The sequence below is a fragment of the Onychostruthus taczanowskii genome, unplaced genomic scaffold, assembly GCF_017590055.1.
Source record: "Onychostruthus taczanowskii isolate IOZ18803 unplaced genomic scaffold, ASM1759005v1 scaffold39, whole genome shotgun sequence".
NCBI lineage: Eukaryota > Metazoa > Chordata > Aves > Passeriformes > Passeridae > Onychostruthus > Onychostruthus taczanowskii.
The window spans coordinates 886,136-899,108 of NW_024501348.1; the positions used below are offsets into that span (position 1 = coordinate 886,136).

The 12,973-nt window shown below is 38.4% G+C and overlaps 1 protein-coding gene across 1 annotated transcript; it reads right to left on the minus strand.

The window, feature by feature from the left end:
• Positions 1 to 3,684: 3,684 nt before the first annotated feature.
• Positions 3,685 to 4,776, minus strand: FUT9 (fucosyltransferase 9). Its single transcript, XM_041412389.1, has one exon. It carries the CDS (start codon positions 4,762 to 4,764, stop codon positions 3,685 to 3,687), a length of 1,080 nt encoding a protein of 359 aa, XP_041268323.1. The 5' UTR covers positions 4,765 to 4,776.
• Between the last annotated feature and the right edge of the window lie 8,197 nt (positions 4,777 to 12,973).

Below are 12,973 nucleotides of genomic sequence, written 5' to 3' on the forward strand. Positions count from 1 at the left end.
AGTGGTGTCCATTTCCCATGCCTTGCTCAGCCTGCATGAACTCTACAAAGCCCCACATTTATGTTCTCTCAGTCCAACTTTCATTTTATTTGATCTGTTTCTTAAAAGACTAGTATGTTGCTGGATGTCTCACACTTTCAGTGGGCCTCACTCAGGCTGCTTGCTCACTGTGGTATAGACATATGGAATGAGACATTCAAAGAAACTGGCAACAGGATTCACTAAGGAATGGGAATCTCATACTAAGGAAGATCTGCTGTGGACATTGCCTATGAAATGAAAGGAAAACTGCTTTAGAAGGATCTGCTGCCAGTTTTGCCTTACACCTTTTCACATTCAGTGGGGTAGCAATGCATGTGCAGTTGCTATTTTATCTGGTTTGGGTCTTACTTTCCACTCTGAGAAAAGCAGTACTCAGTGCATGAAGAGAGCCTAAAAACATTCATAGTAAGCCACTGTAAAACAAAGAATGGTGATTAACCTCTGTCTTCACTGACTGCTTAGTTAACTTGGGACGAGTGCAACTCAAGATTGTTGTGGGCTAGCAAACAAAAGAAATGGAATGTCTGAAAGAAATTTCTTGAGAGAACAATTAGAACTGGTGTGATTTCCCAACTTCTAGTTCACTTTTCTTTTGCCAGTGGTACCAAAGCACAATACCTATTTTGTCTAGTCCCTTCCACAGTTACTTAAGTTTGCTCATTTTCTTTCACAGTGATTTGTTATTTGAGTGTCTATGCTTGCTGCTCATGTAGAGTAGATCACAAAACAAGCACAGACCTCACAAAGCTGAATGTCAGATACAGACTGGAAGCAGCCTTAGGTGGGTTAAGTATCTAGGTCTAGGTAGGCAGCCTTTATGCATGCATGGAGCACAGGTGTTTTGTATCCATTGTTTCACATCGTTTACTACATAGGCTGAACATGCCCAAAAATGCTTCATCTTCTGTCAACAAAGATATTTCTATCCAGAACTGCTTAACATCTGATACTTGCAGATCACCTTAAAGTCTTCATAAAAAAATTGGCTCAATTTTGTTCCAGCACTTACTCTTCCAGAATGCCAGCGAGGCACTAGGGTCACGTATATTTTTTAGGATTTGGTAATGATTTTTATGCATAATTCTGGATTAGATTTCTCTCATGTTTTATTGATCTTTGAAGCAATTTTAGCAATGTTTCCTGAATGAAATGTACGCAAGCCTTCTGTGGAGCTTCTCTTCATGTGAAGAGAACAACACTCTTTCCTGTTCCATCAAAAGACTTTTACATTTCTTAAAATTCAGCCTAAGATTAGCCATGCTGACTGGATCCTGTGATTACAGAGGTAAAGACATTACTTACAGGATTAAAATTCAGTGTATATTTCAAAACTTTCCTGTGTATACACTGACCAATATTTGTATTAACACTTCATGTATCTTATGTATGCTTGCTTGTTATTACTATAATCCCTTAGCTGAACTTGCTGTCAAGAAACCAGTCTGAATCCACCTAAGGTCTTTCAACACAATCTGAAGTGAGGAATGGTGTTACACATTCACCTTTCACTGAGGTCAGTGCAAAGGACTTCCAAATTCCAGCACTGAGGGAATCAGGTTATTGAGCCAAACCAGTGGTATATTCAGTCACTGAGAATTTCACAGTCCTCCTGAGAAAAAAATGTTATGATGTCCTGTAGGACAGACTATAAGCTATAGCAACTTGCCTTTAAAATGATAAAATACTACTCATATTACATGCACTTCAGAAGTTTGTTTTTAGAAGACTCAGTTTCTCTGTATTGCATTAATTTTGAAGGTAAGCTTATCTTGCTGCATACTAGAATGCTGGTGAGTTTAGATGATTCACAGTATATTGAAAGCTAGCTAGATCAGTATACAGCTTTTGAAACCATAGGCAGAACAGAAATAATTCTATAACTTTTCCATGGGGTTTTGAGTTCTGTAAATTTAACTAATTACTCTTATAGCCTTTTGTGTTTCTATTCCAGCCTGTAATTAGTCCCACTGTCTTTTACTAAATATTTATAATTTATCTCTCATTTCCTTACTGCAGCAACTTTTTTGTCTGCAAATTTAATCTCAGTTACTTGATTGACTACTTTGCTTGATCAGGGTCTTATACATCTCATAAGCAGCAGTGTTTCTAGTTTAACTTTTTTCTTTTTTTTTCCAGTAGCAGGTGTGATTTGCAGCACTTTGACCTGAAAATCCAAGCTGATTTGCTTTCATTTGATACCAAAACATACTCATACATTTATGTCATTAAACCAACCTTGTACATATGAATATATATGGCAATCAGAAATTTGTCTTAGCTGATAGAAAGAAGTAGTAAAATCAAATGATACATGTTTGAAGAAGACATTTTAAACAGTTATGACAATAATCGTAATTTTGTGTTTGCTATTAGAGCAAATGTAATCTTAAAAACCTACTTATATTATCAAATATTGATAGCAGTTGTTGCTCTGAAGAGTGCATTTTTCATATCTCTCATACAAAATATTTTCAACCCCCCAAATTCATTACCTTGGTAAGTTGAAAGGTTGTATAGCAGCCTGATAGCTTATTTACTGAATTTCAGCATATTTCTCTCAGAAAATTGACTGCTTAGTAATTTTTCCCCACACTAATGTGTCATAACATCAAGTTGTCCAGCTACAGTTAAAATTCAACAGATCTTACAGAATTGGGGGAAAAGTCACTATTATTCAAGAAATTATATGAGAGAGCTTTCTAAAATTTCTCAGCAAACAGCTTCTAAAAATCCATTATTACCAGCCAAATTCAGTGCATAAGGCTGATGTCATCAAACACCTTTTTAAAATCTGTTTATCTCAGTGTAATACTACTTAAAGCCCTGGTTCAGATCAAAAAAACTCGAGACATATCGAAAGCTAAGGGTGTGCTGCATTTGAATACACTCAAAAATTGGATGAATCTGGGTCACCAGGAATGGTAATTTTTTTGAAATCTGACTTCTCTTTTCTTCAGAGGGTAATACTCCTAAAGGAACATAATGGGACCATTTGTTAGGAAACCTTTTTAGAAACAAAGACTATCCACTTTCTAATACATTTAAAAAACTATAGTTCTAGATTCATTACCCTTAAAAAGGGAGTAATTAATCACACTTCCATAATGTTAGATATTATACTCTACTGTGCTCTTAAATGCAAGGTGAACATATGAAACTTTACTGTCTTTTGAAGTATTACACACATTTCTGTCTGGAACAATAAATTATGTTCTTAAAATTTTCTCTGGCATTTAAAAATTGTTTCGTCATTTTCCAAATAGGTTAAACAACAAAGATAATGTTAAAAATAAAAAAAGTTAAAAATTACTACAAGTGTAAGATTGGGACATGTTTCACAGAAAATGTGGAAAATTTTGTTTTAAATTTATAATAAGCAATCAAAAACTCTTCAGTGCACATAATTAGTATCTCTATTATAATTTGAAACTGAGTACTGATGACTGCTGCTGCTGATCTTTTAAAGTCTCTTACAAAATATAAATAGGATAGCCAAAAGAGAATAACTGATAAACCATGATGAGAGATTCTCTTTTCTTCCTTTTTTTTCCTCTTTTCTTTCCTCTCCACTTGGACTGAAGTCCTTTCTGGCTTCTTAAAAAAAATGCACACACACACCCACACCCCCCCCCGCCAAAAAAATTAATTCCAAAACCATTTTTCTAAATTTCCAATGGACTTGTATTCCTGGTGTCTTTTCACGTGATCACAAGCAAGACATGCGTGTGATTCCCAGAACCTAGGAAGATGCACGGAAAAATCCTTCTTCCAGTTGAAATAACTAAGATACATCTTGTTATTTTTGTCAAGCATCAGAAGATACTCTGCCAGCTCTCTGGGGGAGAGAAAATCTTCCACATGTATGAAAGAGTCTGCTGGAATGTAATTCTCATAATTTTCTCTGGAAGGGCCCAGTACAACTGGTACTGATCCAGCCAGAAGAGCATTGTAGAGTTTCTCAGTAATGTAATCTTTGTGGATTGAATTTTCAAAGGAAAGGTAGAATTTGCATGTGGAGATAGTTGGAATCAAGTTTTTGTCATTGACGTAGTCTCCGAAGGCTTGTCCGTAGGTGTGGATTTCAATGTATTTGCTAAGCTCGTTGTAATACTTGACTCGAGCGTGCTCAGGGTTCCAGTTACTCACAACCCAACACACCAAGTTTTCCTTACTTGGCACTTCAAACGTGAAGGAACCTGTGCCAACCATCATGAAGCCATAAGGCACCTGGATATCTGAATCACGCCGGTAAGTCAGGGTCAGGTTAAAAAGGTGTTCAATGCCACTCTTTTGTGGAGTATGAGTTGGAGACTCCAAGTTCATCCAAATCCATTTCTGGAATGGTGGCCTGGCTTGCTGAGGTAAGTTAGCCAGATCCCAGCTAATGTCCCTGTGATGGATGAGGACAGCGTGGGATCTGTTATAGAGCGAGCGGTCAATAGTCAGATGGCACCCGGGGATGTTGAACATTGTTTGGCAGGATGTTAGATCAAATGTCTGACCAAATGGCCAAACCCAGATCAAAACAGTAGTTTCATTGAGATTATCAGTTTTGGAAGAAAAGAAGTTCTTCATTTTCAACACTGAACTGGCTGATTCTATAGGACCAGAAATCCAGCTATTTGTTGGTTTTATATAAATTAATATAAATGCCATGAAACAACCAAGGATAATGAAGATAATAAAAAATGGCCGGAAAATTCCTTTAGATGTAGATGTCATAATTTGCTCTGAGAAAAAAAGAGGAAGAGAAAGAGAGAAAATAATATCAGGTATTAAATTGCATATATACGTCTTCTTAAAATAATCAGACATCACAATAAATAGAATTTCAATAACACTGAACTGCAACCTCAGAAATTTTTTTTGAATGGAGAGGTCATGGTCTCTTGCACTCTGTGACAAAGTGACAATATTTCTCTTCTTGACAGTAAAAGCTCACTGAAAAATTAAAAGCAGGATTTTAATATGTCTCATACTTGGTGAATCAGTACATATTGAGAAGTTTTTTTGCTCAGAACTTAGGCCAAGCTTTTGGAACGCCGAAGACAGACAAAATTACCCTTTAATTCTATCCCTGTGTCTGCATAGAGGATAACATGCTGCAGATTTTTTGTATTTGTATTTGTGTGAATGTGGAGGACATAGGATTAGAGGATTGAAAAAAGAAGGGACTAGAACTTTAATTGTGTAATCAATAAGAGTCTTATTAGAAAACTAGTTTATGTCTGCTGGCTACATAGGGATGAACAGTCATGCCTTCTTCAGGGGACTCCTAAAATACCTTGGGGAGGAAGCAGCAATAGAGGGTTTCCCTATGCAGCCACAGACTTCATATATTTCCCACATTAAAAAAAAAAAAAAAAGAAAAAAAAAAAAAAAAAAAAGAAAAAAAAAGAAAAAAAAGAGAAATTACTATAAAATGTGTTCTTGTATATTTCATTATATTTTTATGTGTTTAAAATTAGGAAAAGTAGAGATATGCTGCATTGTTATGAGGTATCCTTTTCTTCCTTGGGAGATAGGGCTGAGAAGTTCATATAGCCTCCTTTGTTCTTGATCTAGTTGTTTCCTCCTGGGAGGAGTGATCAATCTCTTTCCAGAGCTACTCTTCCATATGGTTCTTGCAAAACCTAACAACCCTACTTAGGGGTTGTTAATTGCGAACCTTTGATCCTGAATGTAGCTCTAGAACTCACAGATGTTCTAAAACTGAAAAAATGTTAACCATGCAGCACCATGGCACACAAGAGAAAAGGAGGGGAAGTCAGTTACCAGGCAAAAGTATTCTGAACATACTGGCATGCTGTAGATTCCACAATGTGTTACAATTACTGTAAATTTTTGTCTGACTTTCCTTTTCTGCACATCTTTCAATTATTTGTGTTTTGTTTTCTTGGCTAGATAGTGTCACAAAAAAAAAAATTATAAAATCCCCATCCCTATAAATAGGAAAATATATATTATATATATGTATATGTATACATTTATATACACACAATCAAAGTAAAAAAAAGCAGAAAGTGAATTTCAGCCCTTTAAAACCACTTCCATAGCTCATCTCTTCCTACTATGAAACAAATCATTAAATTCAGAATGAAGACATGGTAGAACATGATTCAGAGGTCCACTAATAGCACATAACTTTGCTGCCTTTGTGAGTGTAAAAACTGATGTGTGAGTGTAACACTACAGTTACAACATAAATGTTTTCACATTCGTTGTCGAGAAAAGGAAAATGGAGTGAACATCCTGCTTAGCTTTACTGTAACACTGTATCTTGAAGAAAAGGAAATTTGTCACACTATCTCTTGGTTTTGGGAAGATGGATGGTTTAATTCTGGTTTTAGTTAGAGTGGTGGGTTAACCTTGTCTGGCTGTCAGACCCACCCAGCCAATCTCTCACTATCTCTCCTCAAGAAAATATGGGAAAAAAATAAGACGAAAGTTGGGTTGAAGTAAGGACAGGAAGGTCACTTATCAGTTACTTTCATAGGTTAAACAGGTACATCTTGGGGCAAAATAATGTAATTTATTGCCATTTAAAATAGATTTATATAGGGAGAAGCGAACACAAATATTAAAATAAATTTTCCCCCTCTTCTTCCCTGGCCCAGCTTCCTCCTTCATTCCCAACTCCTACACCTCCTACCCACCCCTGAGCAGTGCAGGGGGATAGGAATACAGGTTTGTGATCAGTCCACATCTATTCCTCTTAACTGCTCCTTCCTCCTCATACATTTAACTTCCTCCAAAATGAGTCCATCCTATGGGATTCAATTCCTTAAGGGAAAAAAAAAAAGCTACTAAGTGGATTTTCCATGGGATGCTGTTCCTTTAGGACACATCCTGCTGTGTGGTCCTCCCCAGGCCACCGTGGGCTGCAGGGGAATCTTTGCTCTAGTGCCAGGAGTACATCTTCCTGTCCTTCTTCTCTGGCCTTCCTGCTCACAAGGTTGTTTCTCACTTTTTCCCCCTCATTCTCCACTGCTTGTACCTTTCTTAAATACACTTTCCCAGAGGCACCAGCACCTTGGCTGCAGGGCTTAGCCATGCCCTGCAGTGGATGTGTTGGGATATGCTGGAATTGGCAGATTGGAATTTGCAGAGGCTGTCTGGCAGTCCCTTCTGCCAGTGCCTGGGCACAAACACCTCCTACAATTATATAAAATATATGGTATGCCGAGTCTGGTGCTTTTGTCTAGGCCCTTTTTCTGAAAGCCAAAATTTAGCAGGACCTCTTCGATTTTTGCAAAATGATCCTGAGGGGAGTAAAGGATGGGAACAGCATGGCCATGGCTTTTCCATTATCCTCATCAGTTTAAATCCTTCTGAAAGAAAAATGAGGCTTTACAGCAACATTACATTGGCCTTTTTTAGCCTTTGTTGATTGTTGTTTGAAATTATGTCTAGAAGGAAGGATATGACCTATGAGAGCCTAAGACTGCTTCCTTGCCTTACTACAGGGAAAGTGAGAATAGGACCTCTAGGGAAGGATGGATTTATGTTGAACAGCTCTAGGAGATGCAGCTCAAGGAAAAAGAAAGAGGCTGAGCTGAAATTCATGTAAAGCTGTTCTTTGTTTCTGTGCTTTTGAAAGCGATACACAGCATAGGTATAACTTATCGCTGAACAGAGAGTGTGAGCTGAGTTTGAACAATAGATTGGGACACGTTTATTCGCAGGAGCTGATAATTTTCTAGGGATTAAAAAGGATGATGAAAAATTAGAAAAGGATTTTAACATTGTGCCTTGTAACATAGTCACTCTCCAGTTAAAAGCCTTTTGACTGAAGTCTCTGACAGGGATTATTTTACCCTAAGCTTGTCAGCTAACTAATAACAAACCCCTGCATCATCACATGACGATTCTTACTACATAGGAAATGACCAGATATTATGTTTTCTGTGCTCTGCCTGAAATTCTAGTTTGTCCGACTCTTACATTTGTGTAGGAAGATTTTGAAATGTAGAGCTAATGTGAGGATAATCACTTGTGGTTTGTGCTTCCCCAAGTATCAATATTAACATCTGACCATTCTAAACAGATGAGTTTACCTATTTATGTCTCTTCTGGGTTGATTTAATCTCCTAGCTTTGCTGCTCTATGAATGTATGTCCCCCTTCTGATGTGGGATCATGGTTTTTAGTTTTAGTCTTTTATCAAAACACTAATCTACATCCAGGATGTATAGTCCTTTATAGTCCTGTAACCTTTGGATTCAGAGAACTAACCATTCATTATGCAGTCTCACAGATCCATTAGATGTATTGGCATGCTTTGCTCTGAAACTACTGCTAATGGGCTGGTGGAAAAAGGTTCTAATAGCAAGACCCATTAAAAAATTGCATGAGAGTCTTGCAAGGAAGCAGAGGACCAGTGCAGACTCCTAAAAATACCACTTAGCCATACACTAAGGAGCTGTTCAGGATTTTTTTCATGGAATTCTATTTTTGTATTCCATTTTGTGGAATACAGTAATAACTATTAAGATGTATACTGGGAATAGAGGAGATTTTTCGTGATGAAGTACTAACAGAATCAATAATTTCTGAGCCTCACAAGGCAGATTGAGGAACTCATGGAATGGACCAGCAAACTCTGCTTTCATGGGTTTTGGACTGAGTCCTGGGCACAGTCAGGCAGCAGCAAGTACAGTGAAGGCATGTGTTAAACACTTGTTGACACGTATTATTTGCATAGCATCATAAAATGGTTTGGGTTGGAAGGGATTTTTTTGAGAAGCAGCTTGTGTGTACTACTAGGACATAATGGTTATGACGCACTAGAATTCATAGACTTTTTTTTCCATAATAATCTCCAAAATGGGGAGTCTTTTCCATATTTATTTATGTCCCTTTTTTTTGTGTCCAAGATGACCATTAACATCTCACTGTAATTCTCACTGTAAAGGTGACACTGAGGAGACATTTGTTACAAGCTATCCAGGCAAGTCACCTTAGTTCACCCTTCCCCTTTCATGGCTTTTCTTCCACCACAGAATCACAAATTTCCTTTCTGTGGATTCCCTCCCCCATGCATGTCAGAGTCTGAAAGGAGAACTTTGTCAAAGAGATGTGTTTACTGAGATTTTTGCCAGCTGGAAGAATTCTGTACTTTTGATAGTTTTGTTATAAAGTACATTTCAGAGTGGTGTGGAGTAGCAAGTATTTTCTAGGCGCTTTTTTTCCCAAATTGAAAGTATAGCATTTTATCAGTACAAGACTGTTTTTCTCAGTACAAAACTTAGCAAGGCTTCTTTTTAAGTGCAAATCTTGGCATTCCATCAGCAAGCTACTGCATTTAGCAGCAAAAGAAACAGGAAGATAGTAATGGAGTGTCAACTCTTTTAACCTCAAGTTTACCAGGCAAGGCTTGCAAAAAAATGTCTGGTTTTGAATGTATTATGTTTATTAAGAAATAAAATTTAATTTTATGGAAACCTTTTTATCATATTTTACTTGCAACTGGGACTTCTCAGTCATTCCAGAAGGGAGAGATATGTTTTGGTTTTTTTCTGATTATGCAATACTGCAGGGGGGAGAAAATATAAACTTTCTCATCAATAATATTGATGCCTATTTCTCTGGCCATTTTTGCACCAATTTCTCCAGTTTCTCAAGGTTTTGCCAGTAGCCCAAAATAGATCATTAGTTGCAGAGGTATAACTTTCATTACTAGTCTAGTACTGAGATTTTCCAAAGGGAAAGGACAGTATTTTAAAATAAAAATCAAGCAAAGATTCTTAAAAGCAATGACACTGAATAATGAGAAAAAAATCCTGTTACTTTTCACACCTCAGAATCCTTAAGTGTTTGGGGCTAACTGGTCGTCACCACCAGTTAGTCTCAGGATTCCTCAGATAGAAATACTTAACCACAGGATAGTTTCTGAGGATCACTCCTGGCATCAGAGTGGGTGAAGAGCAGAAGGACTTTGAAGTTAACAGAGGTGGCAGAAGTAGGTACCTCCAGAAGCAGACAATCTAGGTACATACTTCAGGGCTATAAAAGGACAGTTGAATGCAGTGGGAACTGATAGGAATCACAAGCAAACAATTGTTATTATTAGAAAGAAAGGTCATCTGAGGTCCTCTGGCATGTTTTACCTGCCTTGGCCATGGCATATTTGCATTTATGTTAACAGCTGGATTTTCTAAAAGCACACTTCCATTTAGCTGGAGATTTTTCACCTGCAGTATTGAAGAAAACCTGATTGCCTCAGGATAGCCAGTGTGTAACTTCTTATCTCCAAGTCACTGCTGTATGGACATGCCCCCGAGTGCTTTTGCTTTAGCTCTCTGAAACTGAAGAGTGCTCCTTTTATTGGAATTAACTCTCACTGCTCCCTGTTAAGCTTCCTCTGTTGCAACCAGAACAGTGGATTTTTCCCTCCCAACATCCAAACACAGGCTTGTTTCCACACATTTCCATGCCTGTCCACAGATTTCTGAAAACAGCCCAGCATGAAAAGGCTCAACAGAGCTGCACAGAGTTAAAAGGGTGAAAACAGAATAAGCTGCTGATCTCAGACTGCATATTTTTATTCTACTGTTTACAACATTCTTTTCCTTCCCCTCTCCACCTCCTTTGTTTTCAAGTTCTTTGTTAATCCCACAGATTCCAGTTTTGTGCATTTGCACTCCGAGAGCAGTATAGAATCATTCCATTCAGTGGTGGTAAATTTTACTTTGAACAGTTTTAGAAAAATGACCTAAAAGCACACTGAGGACAGGTAGCCATTAAGATAGATGGCTTAGGAATGATGCAGAACCTATCACTGGAGATTGATAAGAACAAGGTTAGACAAGCACCACTAAGCATTGAGAGATCAGATTGCGCCCCCAGGTCCTAGGGCTGGGTTAGAATGACCTCACTTAGTTCCTTCCAGCCTTGTGCTCCTGGCACTAAACACAGATTCTTATAAAATGAACCTGATAAGAACACAAACTGGCAGTCTAAAACTGCAAAGAATTGCAGAACAAATGAGTAAAAACACCCCCCATCCTCAAAGTTTTCTTTTAAACTACAAAGTAGCTACATGGCACAGAGTGAAAACATGAAGGAAGGTAAAAAATTGTGTGGACAACAGCTACTACAAAGTCTCTGTTTTGAAAGGCTAAACCTAATTTTTCCTGTGAATTGCTAGATGGGGTACAGCTGGGTTTTTTTTGTGAATGTCTGAATCTTGACCCTTTGCTGAAGAAAATCCTATTCTCAGCTTCCTTCTCCAAACTGCTGTGCAGAGCACAGCATCCTGCTATGGCTCAGCAGCCCCCAACCTTCCCCCTGATTGTCATCCATCCTCTCCTTCTCTCCATGGCAGTCACACACTGTCACTCTCCAGCTGCTTATGCAACAGCTCAGTGGTTTCTTACTGTGATCCAACTGTACCGCAAAAGACATTAGCCAGGGACACAGAGTCTCTCAGAACAGCAGGAGAAAAAGGCTAAAGCACTGCTGTCCATACCAGAGTGATTTTATGTCCACCAGCTCTACCACATATGTATAAAAAAATACAGTCCTATCAGCAAAAAACTTTTCCAGACAATCTAGATTTAGTGTCAGGACACTCCACATGGCAGCAGCGTTGCTTTCTAATCATGAGCTTATGAGTTTGTCTCAGAGGGTACAGGAGGTACCCTTTCCTTCCCTTGGCACAACTGGAAAATAAATGGCATGCAAAGTGATCAGAACCTCAGCAGCATTGCCAGCCTTGGTAGCATGCAGACAGAATCTTTTTTTACCTTAACTTCCACGTTTGCTTGTCCACATCACAGCTATGACCGACAGCAATCTGTGAAAGGGGTGATGGCTTTCCATATTGTGCTAGGTATAGAAAATGGAGTTCTTCACCACTGTAGCTTAGTAGCAAATTTTATCTGCCTTGCTAGAAAAGAGCTTTTTATCTTTCTGAATATAAAGCTCATCCTAGTTATGCAGCACAAGCCAGTCCCTGCCTCTTTCAAAAGCCCTGAAAAGACTTTGCACAAAATGAAGCTGATCAAAGAAAAGCTCTCCAAAAGCAAGTGGTCTCTTCCTCCCCTCTTTCCATGTGGTTTGGGAACAGCAAACTGCTGTTCTCTCTGATTCTGCCAGAATTGCAGAAAGAGCTCTTCAGCAGCTTTGTGACTGGCTTGTAAAACTGCAGCCGGCCAGCTGAAATATGCATAACATACCTGCACAAACGATGTGTTTATAATGGCCACCCGCCCACCAGAAAGCCCTGATTAACTCACAGTGGCTGTGAAAATGATGTGAGCAAAGGCAAAAAGAGAGGGAGCATGAAATGGCAGGAGAAGAACCATAGGCATTCCTGTGCACATAAGTTAAACTCCCCATCAAAAAATCACGGTTGCTTCTGACTGATTTCCTAATATGTAGTTTCCTGTATAGTAGAAAAACACCTCCTCCTGTGAAGAAGATAAATTGGAATCAGGAAAAAGCAGAGGATGCCTACTTATAATACTGAACACTTACTCTAGGGTGTATTAGTTCTGTGGCAAAGCAAGGCTTTTGGAGCTCTGAGCACCAGCTGTTTGTGTAGATATGATTAGAGGCTAGGTGCAGTAGTTACACTGCCCTATCTTGCTGCATAAGCAAGCTCAAAAAATTTAATTGAGATTTAATGCTGCCTTTTTGCAGATAAGCCTTCATAGATCTGAGGATTTTGCCAGTGGCAACACAACTTGTGAGATAGCTCTGTAGCCAGGAAAGAAAGCCTGAGAGGCCTTTAAGAAATACCATAAATTCCCCATAATCTGATCTTTGCTTAACATTTCACTTCTCTGCTTGCCTAGCACCTTTTCCTTAAGAGACTCGTTATACCTCTAGGTTTGGGATCTGTGCTGATATAACTGTTTTTTTTAGGATGCAAGTCAATGCTCTTGCTTTAATTTGAAAAATCTTCTGAGCTGTGGATCCTAGTTGCC